The sequence below is a fragment of the Sturnira hondurensis genome, unplaced genomic scaffold (assembly GCF_014824575.4).
Source record: "Sturnira hondurensis isolate 20B ecotype Veracruz unplaced genomic scaffold, ASM1482457v3 Scaffold0007217, whole genome shotgun sequence".
Lineage (NCBI taxonomy): Eukaryota > Metazoa > Chordata > Mammalia > Chiroptera > Phyllostomidae > Sturnira > Sturnira hondurensis.
Genome location: NW_028079848.1, coordinates 2227752 through 2245687, shown reverse-complemented (window position 1 = coordinate 2245687; position 17936 = coordinate 2227752). Strand labels below are relative to the sequence as shown.

The 17936-nt window shown below is 53.0% G+C and overlaps 1 protein-coding gene across 2 annotated transcripts in view; it reads right to left on the bottom strand.

Annotated features, from left to right (window-relative positions):
* Window positions 1–17936, bottom strand: part of PLPPR5 (phospholipid phosphatase related 5) — a 77400-nt gene that overhangs the window by 22349 nt on the left and 37115 nt on the right. For both annotated transcript variants that reach the window (XM_037051354.1, XM_037051356.1), the window contains exon 4: window positions 2326–2502. In XM_037051354.1, the coding sequence (XP_036907249.1) occupies window positions 2326–2502 (177 nt within the window). The remainder of the gene's footprint in view (window positions 1–2325; window positions 2503–17936) is intronic.

Below are 17936 nucleotides of genomic sequence, written 5' to 3'. Positions count from 1 at the left end.
AACCTCCCGATGCCCTCCCGCCCGTGGGTCCACCTCGCCGCCCCGGCTCTGGGTCACCTGTTCTTCCCTCCACCCTCACCTGGAGTTGCGCCCTCCAGGAAACCTATTTTCAAAAAGGGACGGGAGGAAAATGGTCATTGACGGAACTCAGGCCCATCCTCCGAGGGCCCACTCACTACACACACGCTGTTTTCTCTAACCCGCATAAATCCTCACCAGGACCCTCTCGGGAGGCCACTCCTCGCCTCATCTACGGAGGACGGAACTAGGCTCAGGAAGGTCAAACTCCTCAGTGGTAAAAACTGGGCACAAGAAGCCGGGGCTAACCCAGGCTGCCGTTCCGTTTCAACTCAGCTGAACCCAGCCAGGGGCTCTCAAAGTACCTCTATTTATCAACAAAAGCCCAGAATATTCTCTCGACACTCGGACGATCCCAGGGATTTCCCCCTGTGCTTCTCCATGCCCCACCGCCTGCCTCTGCTGTCCCTCGGGGTGGATGACAGGCACCCCTGCAGGACACCCGCCCCCCCCCCAAAACACAGTAGGTGCTTTATCTACCCTTACTGCAGGGAGTGTTCCACTCCCCTCTGTGCACTGCGCTCCCTCCCCTCATCCTCACGCCCCAGCCTAGACCTGCCAGCTGCACAAACTCTTCAAGTTCATGCATCGCCTCCTCTTTCTGATTGGCCGTTCATCCCCACAGAGAGGATCTCGTGAGTGTGGTGTACCTGTCATTCCGTTTAACCCTCCGTAAAACCTGTGTCTCCCTTGTTGCAATATTGTGATTTATAAGAAAAACGTATTGGGTCCCTCAGATCAACAACGAATTTGTCATATTTATTTGGTCTTCATCCCTGTTTCCGACACAGAGCTCCCAAAGCTCGGATTTCCTGTGCTGAGAGCAATACAGGTGTGTCTCGTTATGTTAACGAGGCGGCATTTGGACGGAAGGGCTTGGGCTGGTTGCCAGGAGCCTCAACCTCGGGATTCAGTTGGACCTGAGAAGGAGGGAGGGGCGCTGGAGACTGCACCTGCAGCCAGTGGCCGGTGACTCAGCCAATCTGTAAAACCCCCAAAAGAGAAGCCCCCAAGAGCTTCTGGGTTGGTGAGCACCTGGAGGGGGCGTGGAAGGCCCTCCCCTTGCCCACGCCTCGCCCCATGCCCTGCGCATCTTTTCCATCCGGCAGGTCCTGAGTTCCTTTGCTAACACACGGGTCACCTAGTGGACGGGGGCGAGGATGCAGTCACCACTCACACAGAAGGTTCTAGAAGAAGAACCTCTTGAAACATGCCCGGCTCGTGGATGTGCTCAAGCCTTCGGGAGCTGGGAGGGTCCACAGGAGTTTTTGCTCACGGGCGTTGGGTAGTGAAGGCGGCAGAGGAAGCAACACTGACCCGAGGAGCAATTTAAATGAAACCGAAAGGGAACCAAAGTGTGTCTTATAGTGCGTCGTCACAAAAGGGCGTTTTGATATACAGTCCACACAGTTTCTCGCCTGGGCAAAATGACCCACACACTCAAACTTACGGTGGCCCAGTTCATTCTAAAGCCGGGACAAAGGACATCTTCCCGCCTCCCAAATCTGTGGAAATGTGCCAAGGGGATTTTAAAATGGGAGTCAAGGTGGCAGGCGTCCTTCATCAGAAGTCACTGCTGTGCTCTCGCCACAGGGCCATGCCTGCCAGGAGGTGGCGCTGTCTCGGGAGCATGGGGTCCTCAGTTCCCGGAGAGAACCAGGTCTCGTCCGGAGGGAGGGCTCCAGGTTGGCGCACTCTGTGGCTGGGACGGGTGGCCCGTGGATGGCACCACACCGAGGTACTCGAGGTCTCTGGGGGTCTCCAGCTGCTCCACAATGATGCAAAGCACCCTGGGGGAATTTTAAAACTAGCCAAGCACCCCAGTCCTAAATACTATCCAGAGAGAAATAAGTGTTTTTAGCCCTGCACCATTTTATGTGAAAATACATTTTCACCCCGACACCTGACTTTAGGCAAAACAAATGAGGGAAGTGGAGGAAATAAATCACTTAATGGGGCATCCACACTCCAGGCATCTCTGGGCCACACTAAATACATTGTGACACGTAATTACAAAAAAAAAAATCTCATCACGTGTTCAGTAAATTCACGCTTCTGCGTTGGGCTGCATTCGTAGCCATCCTGAGCCGCCTGTGGCCCGTGGGCCTCAGGTTGGACGCCCCTGATAGAATATGTAAGTGATCACTTGATGCACCGCATTTGGGCAAACCCAGGCGGCTTACACGCGCGTCTTCTTACAGGCAGTTCGTGACAACCCTGGTGCCATCCCCAGAAATGCGTACTCACCAGGAACACGGCTATAGAGATGCCCACCAGGAAGCCCGCTATCACGTCCGACCAGTGGTTCCGGTACTCCGCCACCCTGTTGAGCCCGGTGAGGAAGGCCAAGCACATCAGACCCAAGCACAGGACTGGCTTGGCGAGTCTCGTCCCCTTGGCTTTGATCGTGTGGGTGATGTACATCTGAAACGACAAACGCGACTTTTCACGAAGGCACTTCCTCGGCAGGTGCCTCGGAGACGTGTCCCGCACACACACTTGCAACGATGTATCGACAGGTGTGTGTCCGCCCACAGGGTTCCACGAGCAACTGCCTTTTATTCATGGCCTGAGAAAGTTTCTTAAAAGCAGAATGGGAATGTGGTGAGTGAGTACTTAATTTTACTTACCTGAAATTTGCCAAGGGCCTACTCTCCTTATTAATCCTGTAGGAGCCCCGAGTACAGCCCCTGCAAATGACCATTTACGAAACACCCAGTGTCTTTGTTTTACAGGAACTCGCGTTTCAGATCCACGTGGTGACGGGGGAACACTGATGAAGATGTTTTCTGCGGGACCGTGGTGTACACGTCCTTGGAGGGGGCGCAGACTTGATGGAATCAGAACGTGCGTACACAAGGCATGAAGCTGGTTTTTTTTACTAAGTAATGCCACGGCTTGTTTTTATGTTGCTGCCTGGAGTTGCGAAATGAACTAAAATCCGATCGGCTGTGGTTAGGACAACATAAACACTTAATTACAAGCAGGCAGGAAATATCAGCTAACAATGGAACAAACCACGGAGTAGACACGGGCAGTTTTGGTATGCTCCCATACGCAAAAGGGACAAAATACAAGTGAGCTGACAGCATTGAGGTGTCTTCACGTTGAGACACTGCGCTCCAGAATAGCTCGGTTCGTCCCCTGATCTGACTCAGCCTGGAGCTCAATTGCTTAGTATTTAAATCTTGTTACGACATAAGCAAATTGGTTGACTGCAAAAGGCAAGAACTGTCCGTTATTATTTCAAGCCACTAGCAAAGCAATTCTAAAAGAGATGGCTGGGACAATACGTTTTTACGGTATTAGTGTCAGTAGGTGTCTGATGCTGATAATATGTATTCAGAACAACGGTTAGAGATGTTTAAAACCACTTGCCTATTGTCTGAGTTGAATAAAAAATACATTTTTGGCCCTGGCCAGGTAGCTCAGTTGGTTAGAGCATCGTTCTGATACACCAAGTTTGAGGGTTTGATTCACAGTCAGGGCACATACGAGAATCAACCAATGAATGCATCAGTAAGTGGAACAACAAATCGATGTCTGTGACTCTGCCTCTCCCTCCCTTCCAGCCTCCCTCCCTCTCACAATATATATAATCAATAAACTAAAAATTTTTTTTGCCTAAGAAAGCAAACCAAAGTCCATGCTTAAGTTTTTAATTCATAGCAGCCATTTTAGAATGCCATGAAATTCAGTGATTATCTTCTCTGTTTTTTTTTTTTCTCCTGCTGGGCAAAGCTTGAAGCCCTGTTTACTGCCAAAGAGGCTGTGTGAATATTTAAACAGCCCACGTGACACGAAGCTTCTAGCTAGCCAAGTTCCAGCCAATCTATCCCAGGTTCCAATACTCTAGGGAAAAACAAAGAACCAGCTGGCTTGTCTGCACCTGGGCCCTATGACCTTGGCTGCGCCCCCTGGGCGTGAGGAACCTGGACTGGGAAGAGCGGAACAGTTTCAGTTCCGGAGGGTCTGCACAGGGGAGATGGCCACAGAGAGAGGCGTTTGCCATTGGGAGGGAGAGTGTTTGGAGCCCTTCTGCCCACAGAAGGGATAACAAGGTGAGGATATCACACCATTGCAGGTGTCCTGGGTGCATCGGATACCGAGACTGGGCTTGTGCTCAGGAGCAGGGCGTGAAAGTGAGGCTGCCTGTGAGTCACGCGGCTGCACAGAGGACCCGTGATTTCCCACATCCGTCAGAATGCTAGAAGCATCCTATCCTTATTAAGGCAAAATAAATAGGAACTGATAACGGAATAAAGCTCATACTGCTGATACTCATTCGCACTGTGCCTTAAGGAGTGACCGCTGCGGAAGGCCGGGTTCTGAGCGTGTTACCCAAATTATCCGATGACGTTCTCAACATGACCATTACCTTCATCGTGTAGACAGAAAACAAACTCGAGACAGAGTTTATCGTGAAGAATGCACAAGCTGATTTGTGGGGCTGCAACGTCGAGACAAAAGGGATGTAGAGGGGAAGGAGAGAAAGCTCTTGGGTACCACGACCTCTCCTTCCTCTTTCTTCACTGATTTCTGGCCTGGAGGACATGGCCAATGAACATAACCTGAGCATCCGCAGACGCACAGGGACTGAAAGGAGAACGAGGGCTGCCATGGTAACGCGGGGCGGGGCGCCGTCCGTGCTGTGCGGCTGGGGCACAGTAGGAAGTGGTCTGTGCGGCTTTGCCCTTCACCCCCAAAGGCCGTCTCTGATGCAGCCAGGCCCTCACCTCTGAACTGGGGCCGGCCTGCAGTCATCTGTGGGCTTGGGAACGACCTTCCGAAGTTTCTCCTGAATGTGGACCTCACTCCTAAATTGATCTAAGGAGGCGAGCATTGTTTATAAGGATCCAAAAGCAGTCTGGCCACAGCGCCCGTGGGTGAGAAAGTTTCTGTGACCGGGGCAGCCTGCATTTGGCTCTTCCGTCCCCAGACTCCACTTCCCGTCCAGAACAAGAGTGAAGGAAGACTGAATTTTAAGGGTTATGGGAGAAGGGTCACCTTTATTCAAGTAATTCGACTTTAAGGTGGATCACAGCAGCATTTAACAATGCACACTATTTTTTTATGGAGCATGGTGGGTTGGCCTGATGTCACAGAAAAATGGCAAGTTTTTCCTTCTACTGGGCACTTCTGTGGAACTGCGTAAGTGTCTTTGAACCGCTCTGTCACCCTGATTGAATGCCTGTTCATTCCTCATTTGCAGAAGAGGGAATCATGGCCTAAGAGTCTATTAGCGAGTTGGATGCAGGACAGGAAGTGATTATTTATGCTCTCTGGGTGTTTAATTCACTTACAGAACCATCTAGGTTAACCAGATGGCAAAATGTAACTAAAAGGAAACCCAAACAGCAGGGGGTCTGCTTTGAGTGGGGTGGTGCCCCTGCAGCCCTCCAGGGTCAGGGGGCACTCAGCACCTCACAGGCCCGGCCCACCCATATAACTAACCCGTGCGCTCTGTCTTCCCCCCTCCATCCCGTGGATACCTAGTAACACACGGATCCAGAAGGCCGAAGCTGATCCGTTCGCTGCTGCTCACAGCCTGGTGTGTACTCTTCTCTACTTCAATCCTTGCCTCCAACTGTATACAATAATTGACACACATGCAGACCGGGGTTTGCTTCCCAGTTTGCTTTGACTAAAATGTATCCACTGTGCCGGCATTATTCCGCAATGTGAACTGACTGGCTCCTGCTGATAAACACCCCTCTGCTGGCTAAGCTGAGAAAGCGCTGTGCAATGTGAAAACAATACAATGATATAAATAACTAAAAATAAAAACGCACAAATGGTGCGTTTGTTCAGCACTTACCATACCCCTAAACCTGTTTCTCCAGGGCTCCCCACAAGGGGAAAGGGAAGTGGGGGCGTGGAAGCGGTCCCGATCCCAGGCATCTTGATGTGTGGTCTCCACACCCCTGGCGTGTTCTCTTTCAGAACACTGACAACGCTGTATGGTTTTAATTAATTTTAACGGTTTCCTTCACTACAGTGAGGACGCAGAAGCTAAGTCTGAGTCCTTCGCTGGAACCCTGCACTGTGTCACACTTGGCCTGTTACAGGGTAAGCACTCAGGGAAGACCTACTAGGTTGCTGAATTAAAGAGCAAATTAAAGAGCAGGGGTACAGGGGAGAGAGGACGGAGCATTTCATTCACTGACGCGCAGGGGGGCACTCCCCCCCGGCAGGCGCTCACAGATGGCGGCGTGAGTGGCACACGCGTGTGCCCTGCCTGGGAGGGAGCCCCGTTGAGCTCTCAGCTGTCTCCGAGTGCCCGCCAGCTGCTGACACGGTCGTCTCGCCTCTGTATCCGTTTACCTGCTCTTGTCTTTCTCCTCGTCTGTCCCGTGCTTCCAGGGGCGGCGCCTGTCCCCGGGTGGGCCCTGCCACAGGACGGGTGTGAGCCCTCTAGGCTGCAGTCAGAGAGACGGTTGAAGATACTAGGGTGCTGCCGTGGAAGGAGAAGGAGGGGGGCCACAGCCCCGGAACTCGGAGAGGCTGGAGAAGGTGACACACATTCGTCCTCCCCCGGAACCCCCTGAGGGACGCAGTGGGACTGACACCTTGGTTTCACCCTTAGAGGCCCCCGGGTTGGACTACAGGCCCAGGCAGCTGTAAGATAATGGACTCGGGCTGTCATGAGTCCCTGGTCATGGCCAGTGGTCATGGTGTCCGAAGAAAACTGTCCTACATCCAATCACTATCTGCTTAACGTGCGAGTGAATGAATGAATGAACACATGTGTGAATGAATGCATGTACTGAGATTCATGAAAGTGACCCAGAGGAGGAGGTGACGGTGGTGTTGTGATCACAGCACCTAATTTGGGTCCAGTAAGATCTGGGTTTGAGACCTGGCTCTGCCACTCACCGAGACAAGTCATCCACCCCGTCCAAGCCTTGATCTCCTGGTATATATGTATATATATAATGTGCAAAATGGCGGTGAAACTACCCCCACCGAGGGCTGAAAGGACTCAGCGGCATGACCCAGGTGAACTCCCAGGCAGGGTCTGGCCCGCAGTGAGTCCTTGCCGAAAGCAGGGGTTTGAGCCAGGGCCTGGACGCTGGTGCTGACACCCGCGGTGGGACCCTTATAACGTCTATGGGGACCACGTTAGTTCTCTTTCTCCAGCTTCTAGTTCGCCCCACACTGATCACCAGCCACAGCCAGGCAGCTCCCAAACTAGAAGCCCCAGCACGGCGGCACATAGCTCCTGCGAATCGCGGCAGAGACCCCAGACGAAACGGAGGGGTTCGTTAGCAAGCCAGGTGGGCAGGGTCCCAAAAGCCCGTGGCTATACGCATCTCACTCACGCGCATCGGTTTCCCAGGTGGTGATGGGAAGGGGTCTGAGGGGGCGGCAGAATTGTGACGGGAGGTAATGCCCAGGTGGGCAGTCCGTGGGCTTTGTACCACGCACGTCTGGCTCACACCACTGAGAGGTCTCAGGGCTGTGATGGCCGCAACAACGGCGGGCCCGGAAGGCGGAGCTTTTGTAAACCACCGTCTGGGCTGTAGAAGAAAGCGCACGCTGCTTTATCTCTCCTAACCCATCTCGGCTTTGCCTCGTGCACTAAACCGCAAGGGAACCGGGCGGGAAGGAACGGGGAACAAAGGCTTGGGCGGCCTCTTTTCTCACTCTTCCCTTCCTGGCCAACCGGCCCGGGGCGGGAGGGGGCGGGGGGTGCGTGAGGCTGCAAGACCACGTGGCTGAGCCGGGAGGCAGCCTGGGGGCAGCCTGGGGGCAGCCGTACAGAATGGCCTCTGCCTTCGCCGGTCTCCATGGGCCCTGGGCACTGGTGCCTGCCCGCCTCTGCTGCTAGATGTCCTCGTGGCCCCACACTGGCTTGGTCCTCCCAGGCTCCCACACTGGGAAGACCCCAGGCCTCCGGCCCACCTTCCTTCCCGCCCAGGTGGGCTGTCTGCCCTCGGCTCTGCTGCCTGGCCTACCAGCCGCCAGGTGCACCGAGGTGGAGTTCTCCCAGTTTCAAGGCAGAAACGAGGACAACCCTGTCCACCTGCTGCTTTCTCTTCCACCTCCCTGACGACTGGCTTCCTCTCAGGGTTTCCGACCCAACAGGGACTGGGGAGAGGTGGGGCCGGGAGGGGGGCGGCTACCCACACACTCCCATCTGCCACAATCGCCTTCTCTCCAACCCTCCCCCTTGCTAGGCCCAGAAAGGCTGCAAATTCAGAAAACGTTGTAATCATTAACAAGGTTATATTGATATACATTGAAAGGATACTATTTTGGATATATTCCGTGAAATCAAATGAATTCTTAAAATTAGTTTCACCCTTTTAAAACTTTTTAATGCACCTACTAGAAAATTAAAAACCATATATGTGGCTCATGTCCTATTCCCATTGGTCAATACACTTCCCAGCTGTGTGGGCGATGCTGGTCCAGACAAGAGCATCCTCGTTTGGCGGAAATAAAAACTCCATCAGCTCGTGTTCCAAAAGGGTTGCACCTGTCTCAGCATTTGTTGCTATTTTTTAAATTAAAGCCATTTTAGGGCCCTTGTGCTTTTTCAAACAATACTTATCTGTATCTTTTTTCTGTATTTGTTATAGCTATTAACATAGTACTGTCTCAACAGCACATACTGTGAATGAAATGATATGATGAAATTCCTTTGAATTGTCAGCCGTTAGTCGATTTTTTTCAGGTGCTGGTTATTGACAGTTGCTTCTTTCTATCTCATCGAAATTCATCAGTGGCGTGTGTGTGTGTTTATGGGACCTTCCAGATTCTTGAGAGATTCAGATTCAGTCTGTTGTAGACCTGGATGAAAAGCTTGGCTTTAGGAGTTTACTAATCTGGGTTAAAATGCCAGCCTACCACTGATGACTTCTGTGACCTCGGACAAATGACTGAGTTTCTTGGCGTCTTAGTTAATATCATTGGTAAAATGAAAATGACAATAGTGAGAGGTTTTCACAGCATTGGTGGTCTCTTCCCCGGACTCAGGTTACTGTGAGGATGTCTGTCTTGGCAAAGTCCAGTCGCAGCTTCCTCCTATCCCCGCCCATGCTAACAAATAGTAGTTTGTGGGATTCAGCTCAGGAATCCCACAAGGGGTGTCAGTTTTATCGCTGCGCTGCCGTACCTGTTTGGTGGGAGACTCAAACAAACCCTATAGGAGGTAAGTTACGTCTTTGGATGGCAGCTTTGCATTTGCTGGGAGGAATGCTAAACCCAGAGGCCTAACTCAGGGGCGTGGGAATAAAGGTCCTCACAGATGTTTCATTTGCAAATCAAGAGCAACCATCCACTTCCTTTCCAATGCCCTTAATGGGCCCTAACAGAAGATGACATAATCACAAACACAGAATCTACCATGTAGCTGATGTCCTTGAATGGGCGACAGACACTCGGGAGTCACAAATGTGAGGCTAGGAACAACCACCGCAGTGTTTGGGACCAGCTGCTGCCTGCAGTTAAGACCAGAACGTGCTCAGTGACTCGGCTGTCCCCAGGACAGTGGCCGATTGATGGCTGGGTAGCGAAGAACCGCTCCTTCATCACCAACACACTGACCTTACCCCTGACCTGCAGACATGGCTGATTCTACAAGGAGACCATTTCTACCCGGTATGACCCACCTTCCCCAGTAATATCTCATACAGATGGCACTTTGTCAATGAGCCAGAAGAGCCAAAACTTTTATTTGACACTGTGTCACCTATAATGTTGAAAGCCACACATTTTCACCATTTAACATCCGCTTTCCATACACCAAGGAGAAAGTAAGAACATATTTAGGCAAATAAGGTTGTTGTCTCATTTCTGACTGCGATACACGGAAGTGAAAACTGTGTGACCTGAAGCGCGACATGCAAGCAAAAGATGCTTGACCCCAACGACTTTAACGACTCCATCATCCCGAAGACTTAGCATCTGCCAACCAGCAAGTAAGGGGCTGAAATTATTGGGTAAAAAAAACCCATCTGGAGAGCTTTAAATCCCACAACGTGTGCCCCCGACTGTTAGACGGATTTAGGAATTCGTTATAGTTTAATCCAAAGGCCAATAAAGAAAGTAGACCCAGCACAACTATTAAAATAATGCCACTTAAACACTCCAGTTTAAGACCAGGGACAAGAAGTTCATGGTAACACGTAAGGGCACATCTCAGTGTGACTGTTTAGGGGGCCCCAGTGAGGACACGGCGGCGAGAGGGCGGGCATACCCTGCCCAAGGTGAGGCCTCCCAGGCAGCGACCATGGAGGCACCCTGACCTTGGACTTCCAGCCTCCAGAACTGAAAGACAGTAGTTCCTGTGGTGTTAGCGCCAGGGTGATTTACACACCCCTCCCCCCCACCCCATCTGAATGTTAGGTCTCAGGTGGGCCACCCGGAGATGGGGGTGACCCTCAGGACATCAGAGGTCCTCAATAACTGCGTATTACAGTGACTAAAAAATAATTAAATCAATTATTATTGTCTGTATTCTGGAACTGAACCCACTTACAATGATTTGATTTTTAAAATTCACATTTCTTATTAAAAATGTGGTACGAGTGCTATAAAATGATACAACTGGAGATGCTTATGTTTTGAGCCCATTTAAACACTTCTTATCGGACGAGATACGTGATGGCGCTAAAAGTTGCTGAAAAACCTAAGCTAGACCCCCTGCTTCTAGAGGAAGAGGTAAGGGTCGCTGCTGCAGAAAAACCTCTGGAACGGCGCGTGCCCCGCGTCAATGCGAGGGAACCTTCATGCACGTCTGACGGACAAGCGACGGTCAACCAAACAGGGGAACCCAGAACCCAGAGCCCTCTCGGGCCCATCCGCCCGGGATTGTCTTTCGTGTGTCTTTAAAGATTTTATTTCTTTATCTTTAGAGGGGAAAGGAAGGAGAGAGGGAAACATCCATGTATGGTTGCCTCTCGTGCGCCCCCTGCTGGGAATTGGCCTGCAACCCAGGCTGGGAGTGGAACCCCGGATCCTTCCGGGTGGCAGGCCTGTGCTCAATCCACTGAGCTACACCAGCCAGGGCCGCCCCAAATCGGTTTTTAACGTGTGTGTAAATAGCAGATCTCCGGTGCTCCTCCATAATTACACTTGGGAAGCGCTTTATGGTCACAGAAGTGAGATTTATGGGATTTAGAGTTATAGCATGTAGAAGAAAGAAGCTGACAGAAAACTCAGCTTACTCATTTTTAGAGAGATGGGAAGACAGGGAGAAAGAGAAACCTCAACCGGTGGTTGCCTCTTGCACGCCCCCTACTGGGGACCAGTGCCACGACTGGGAATCGAACTAGCAACACCTTTGGTTCACAGGCCCACGCTCAACGCCCTGAGCCACACCAGCCGGGGATGTAAGGAAGCTAAACCTAACAGCGAGAACACCCGAGCACATTGGGACTTTTAGGAGTCCTTCCATATAGGAAATACGCCTGATTCGCGGGCGGTGGCTTCGGTTCCCGTTCCTGCCCAGCGAGGGCGCTGTGATTTCTGGCTCGCTCTGAGAAGCCAAGAGGGCTGGACCACAGCGCCAAGCCACCGCCACGTGAGCCCCAAGGCCCCGCGGGGAGTCAGAGCTCCACTAGGGGAGTCGCAGCGGCATGAGCGCGCAGAGCGAAGGGCCGGGCAGGCGCCTGGAACGCCGCAGTGCGGGCTCCCAGGGTGCACGGAGGTGTTGTGGGGCGCACTCCTGGGGGCCTCCAGGGTTCAGGTCCTGGCTCCAGCGCACACGGGCTGTGGGACTCCAGCGAGTGAGCACTTTTCTCTGAGCCCTGGTCAGTGTTCACGTCTTTAATCTGCAAACTGCAGTACCTGCGACACCCATTCGAGGGCGAACGAGCGAATCTGTGTCCAGCACGTGCTGGCCCATACTGTAAAAAGCCCTTATTTATTAGTCCTCTGTTCACACAAATACAGTGTAGCCGTTTTAGGGTAAAGTAAGAGTCAAAGGGCCTTCGGTTTCAGAGCTTTTTAGGCTGTAGAGAAGTATTCTCAAGTTGAATGCCAGAGGATCCGAAGGGATGCTGTACAGGATGCGGAGGTCATGGCCAGGGGCAACCACGGAGCCTGCCTAGATGCACACACCTGAATAAACAGTCTTCCCGGTGACCCCACGCCCCAGATGTCAGGACCTCCTTCCAGGCGGAGACAAGAGCCACGCGGCGTCTTTCAAATATCAGACCCGCCGAATCTGGGAGCCCAGGGAGCTGTTTTGTGCCAAGTTTGGGGCGGTCTGTTCTAGACCGAGTGGTGATGGGGCACTGGTCCAAGTTCAAACCATGGCTACAGTGCCTGTGGGGTGTTCACGGTTATCTGCAAGCTTCAAGTCAGCACATTTTTGTTATATAATCTCTAATAAACACTGTATTGTGCATGGAACTTAATTTGCAGAATGCCCAGCTATACATTCCGTTTCCAGCATATGCACTCCGCTACACCTATTGTCTAGAGAACTGAGTGTGTAAAGGTCAAGTTCACTTTGGCCACTGAGTGTCTCCAGCCCCTACGGTGCTACATTTAAAAAGTAGATTGGTGAGAACACACACACAATAGCATACTAATTATCAAGACCAAGAAATAGAACTTGAGTTATTTCAGTTCTACCAATCGGTGTGTCTACTTGGAGTTTCTAGGTTTAACTTAATGAAACAATGCAATAAAGCAATGAGATATTTCATTACTTGGAAATAATGAAATAACATAAATGCATAGTGTTTTTGTTGGCTAAGTGCAAACTTCAGTTCACACGTGACATACAGTACTGGGTTTGTATGTCTTTTAAATTAAAATATAGCTCTATCTAATTGTTTACTTTAAAACTGAAAAATGACTCAATAATGCTTATTACTATTATCACATAACTACCACTGAAAATAATTGTCTCGCAGAAAGGAAGGGATGCTAGACAATGATTTGCTTCGGTGTCAAAACTGCTCAGTGCCCCAGTGAACGTGGGGAGATTCACGTCAATTAAAAAGATGAGACAAGACTTCAAAAAGGAGATGAACCTTGATCTAGGCCCTAGGGTAAGAAGTTTTTTGTTGTCGTTTTTCACTACAGAGCCTCTGAACTCCCTTCTTGGGAGCAAGGAATCCCCCACCATCTCCCTCCTAGATGGAGAGGAGATGTCCTGTCCCACCACCAAAGCCACAAATAGCTGGACAGCAGTCTCCTCAAAGCCCAGCACACCAACTTCCGCGCAGGACCCATCCTCAGCCAATCACACACGCCCACCCAGGATGCAAAGAAGCAGGTAGAGGGCGACACCGAGCCACTGTCAGCGGCGGGGGCAGCTGTGCCGGGCCGGAGGTCCCTCAGTCGGGGTCCTTGCCACCGCTTCCTCGGGTCTGCTCTGGCCATGGCTCCAGCCACTCAGGTTCCCTCCATTGCTGCTCATTCCCGGACCTAGTTTTCCAGCCTGTCCTTTCTCTTCTTTTTGTTTTCTGAACCCCGACTCGCTTTCTGTCACTGGGAGTAAATAAAACGATGACCCATCCATAAAAGGTGAGTAGGACTCTGACTAGGTGAATACGCAGGTAGGAGGTACTAGGGACATTACAGGTAGAGAGGAGAGCGAAAGATAAAGTGTTAAAGTAGAAAATATTGGGTTAGTGACTGGGAATAGTCTCGTGTAAACTGAGTCCGAGTCCCTGTGAGCCAAGGACTGAACTCTGAAAGGACATTAGGAAGGGAGGTGGCTAGTCCGCTCAGGCGCCACCAACACCAGCCATTTATCATCTCCCAGTTCTGGATGCCAGGAGTCTGAGATCAGGGGCCAGCAAGGGCAGGGCCTGGTGTGAGCGTGCCCCGGGCTGGCAGGTGCCTGTGTTGACACACGAGTAAGAGACAAAACACGCTCTGGTGTCTCGTCTTAGACGGACACTGATCCCAAGGTGAGGGCCTCACCCTGGGGACCTCGTCTAAACCTCATTATGTCCCCAAGGCCACATCTCCAAAGTCTCACGAGGACCGTGACCACAGCAGAAGGGAAGACAAGGTTCAGCCAGGACCGGGAGGGCCTCGTATGTTCCGCGTAGTGGGGCGACCCCTGAAGGGTGGGGGAGGGCGGGCTAAGGAAAGCTTCGTGCGAAGAGAGACTTGCTAACCACCAGGCTTCAGGCGTGTTTCGGAGGCGGGGGGGCTTCCTAGGAAGCTGGCCTGGGAGGCTCCAGCTGTGCGGTCAGGGTAAGTGATGTGAAGGAACCCAGTCCACGTGGAAGGGTCCGGGCCAGGTGGAGAAGAGGAGGAGCCTGGGTGGGAGAGAGATTCCACCTGGAGCCAATAGACGAAATCAGGCATCTGAGGGCGGGGGGAGGGGCTGGGATGACTCAGGGGTTTCAGGCTCCGGGAACTGGGAGGGTAGGGGTGCCAGTAATCAAGTCCGAAGAGACAAAAAGCAGGAGCGAGTTGGAGGCCGTGGCAAGATCATGAGTTTGGTTTTTGAAACACCGAGTTTAGGAAGCCGGTTCAGCACTGAACCACAGAGCCAGGATAAGGCTGGCCTTCGGGAGAGAGGTTCAGGCCAGGGCAGGAGTTGTGGGGTTCACTGGGAAAGACGTGGCGTGGCCCCAAATGACCTCCCCCCCGCCCCGGGAAGGGATAGCCAATGGCAGAACAGACAGAAACCTGGTAAACACTGGTGGATGGTTTTCCGACATCACAATGAATCATTTAATGAGGATAAGAGCAACTCTGGGACCTGGAATGTTCTCCCAGCCCCAGAAAGAGAGAAGCTCCGATAGGAGCGGGTGGTCCCGATCTCCGGGCTGCTGAGACGACCCTCGAGGATCTGAGGGTGCACCCGCTGCTGGGAGGCGAGGTCCAGGGTGGGTGAGGGGGCTCATTTTAGAGAGTTTGTGTGGGATGGGGGACAAAACCCATGTGTGTCAAGTTCATAAGGCGAGGAAGTACAAACTAGCCTTTCTAGCAGTTTCTTTCAGAAATGGATAGTAGCTCCAATCAACAGAAGATTTTTCAAGGGGTTCCTTTTTTGTTTTTCGATGGTGGAAATTTTCGCATGCTGAAGGACATCATTTCTCTACGTTGTAAGGAACCTAAGGGCACACATCTGTATATGGAACGACGCCCAATTCATGTTCGGCAAAGGGGAGAAAGCAATAAATATCCTCTCTGTGACCTGCTTAGCACGGTGAGACTCAATGATAATAGCTGTCACTTTTTCCCTCTAAATTTCTGCATTATTACAGAGGGATGTCTACTTGATATCTGAGGCCCTTTGTCCCCCTTCCAAGAGTTTCTTCAAAGGGAGAAACAACAAATGACTCCAAGCAGACCAAGTTCATGGTAGAAAGCGACCTCTTTTGTAACAGAGTGAACCAGGTCTTAAACAATCACCTTGACTTTGAACTACAGCCTCAATTTAGCAGGAGTCCGATGACCAGAATGACAGTGCAGTCATGTTTTCCTACAAGTGAAGGCACTAAAAATGCAAATCGGTTAGACGCAGAAGGTGTTTCTCAAGAGACAGGGCCTGGCACTATCCGCCCCCGCCCCCCGGCTTTGCCTCCGCTCCTTCGGCCCAGAGCCAGAACTAGGGTGCAGCGTGGCGGCCACCAAGGCCCGGTGCCCCTGGCCTCCCTCCAGGAGAAAGGTGGAGCCATTCGGCTCTGAGGAGACTGCGGAGCTGAGTGCCCACCTGTCACATTCTCTGTAGTGTCTGGCCACAGGCCACCATCCTCTTGGCCAGTCCCCGGCCAGGGACTGAGGCTGAAGGGTTCTGAAGTTTGTAACGCCTAATATGGGGATGCTCTAACGAGCGATCTCTGCTCCAGACTGACTGAGGCTGAGTTACCGGCGTCATGGGAGGAGCCTGTCCCCTCCTAGCCCTGCTTCTTGCCTCCATCTTTTGTAAGAACCACACCCCTCTGACCCGCCCCGCCCCCCCCACCAAAGGTCTGACACTCCCGACTCTATCCCAGCCTCAGCCCCTTGGACGATCCTGACAGCAGGCACCAGGGGGCGCTCTAAGAAACTGGGCGTCAAGATGGGGTTTGGGAACATGTCCTGGCCATGAGAGCCCTGTCCCTGATGACAGGTGAGGCGGATCAGTCCCCCAGGTAACAGTCCAAGTGCTCAAACCCACCCCTGGTAGTGACTTGGCAGAATGTTCTGGTGGGGACAGGTAGCCAACTCTCGCTGGCTTGCACGAACCTTTCCTAATTTTAGCCCTGAAAGTCTGAAGTCACCCGAGGGTGGGGGCAGGGCGAGGAACGACCCCACCAGGCCAATGACACGGGCTGTGGCCAGGCCGGGAGGAAGGGAGAACCTGGCTGAGCCCTGGGAAGCCTGTTGCTGCCCCACAGAGGGACACGGACCGTGAGGGCAGGCGCCCAGCTGGACACGAAGGCCAGAGGGCCTCTTCGGTAACTTAAAAGGGGCCTTCGGTCATGCAGCGTGAGAAGAAGAAAAGGCTGAAGACCACACTCCTAACTCCCCGGATAGGAGGAGCCTGGGCCCCCCCCCCGCCCCCCTCCCCCAGGTGACTGAGTGAGTGCTCAGGGAACACAGGTCCATAACGCCAAGGTCAAGGACCTGCTGAGGAAAATCTAAGACCTCAACACAAGGCAGGGGACATCTGGGTGGANCCCCCCCCCCCACCAAAGGTCTGACACTCCCGACTCTATCCCAGCCTCAGCCCCTTGGACGATCCTGACAGCAGGCACCAGGGGGCGCTCTAAGAAACTGGGCGTCAAGATGGGGTTTGGGAACATGTCCTGGCCATGAGAGCCCTGTCCCTGATGACAGGTGAGGCGGATCAGTCCCCCAGGTAACAGTCCAAGTGCTCAAACCCACCCCTGGTAGTGACTTGGCAGAATGTTCTGGTGGGGACAGGTAGCCAACTCTCGCTGGCTTGCACGAACCTTTCCTAATTTTAGCCCTGAAAGTCTGAAGTCACCCGAGGGGGGGGGGCAGGGCGAGGAACGACCCCACCAGGCCAATGACACGGGCTGTGGCCAGGCCGGGAGGAAGGGAGAACCTGGCTGAGCCCCGGGAAGCCTGTTGCTGCCCCACAGAGGGACACGGACCGTGAGGGCAGGAGCCCAGCTGGACACGAAGGCCAGAGGGCCTCTTCGGTAACTTAAAAGGGGCCTTCGGTTGTGCAGCGTGAGAAGAAGAAAAGGCTGAAGACCGCACTCCTAACTCCCCGGATAGGAGGAGCCTGGGCCCCCCCCCCCCCCCCCCCCAGGTGACTGAGTGAGTGCTCAGGGAACGCAGGTCCATGACGCCAAGGTCAAGGACCTGCTGAGGAAAATCTAAGACCTCGACACAAGGCAGGGGACATCTGGGTGGATGTGCCTGAAGATTCTGGCTCCCAGGACTCTCCCCATGCCAGGAGACCTCCTCCTGTCTCACCTCCGACCAGTCAGGACCCAGCACAATCCGAGCCTGTAACCCACGGGGTCTTGGGGGTTTTTTGCCCTATGGAATCCGTCCCCCATTCGCCACCGGGGGTCGGGCTTCTGATCGTTAGCTTCCGTTCCCCCAGGGGCGCCCTTCCTAACAAAACAGCTCACATCTCCACTGCAGTTCCCAGTGGCCAGCGCTTGACTGTGCCAGCGCCCCCTGGGGGCAGGGGCAGGGTTCGAAGATACCGCTTGGGTGGCGGGGTCCCACGGATGCTCGGGCGCTGAGGGAGTGAGCACCGGAATGCGCGGTGTGCGAGTTTCCCTGTGGGTCCTACGATTCGGGAGCCAGTCCAGGCCGCCTGGGGCGCAGAATGGTCTCTCTTTTGAAACACGGCCTTGGGCCCGTACGGGACCGGGCCTGGCGGAGATGGTGTGTTTGGTTGACCCCATCCTATCAAATGACCGCCCCCTCAGAGCTGCCCGTTCCAATCTGCGATGTGACTGGGG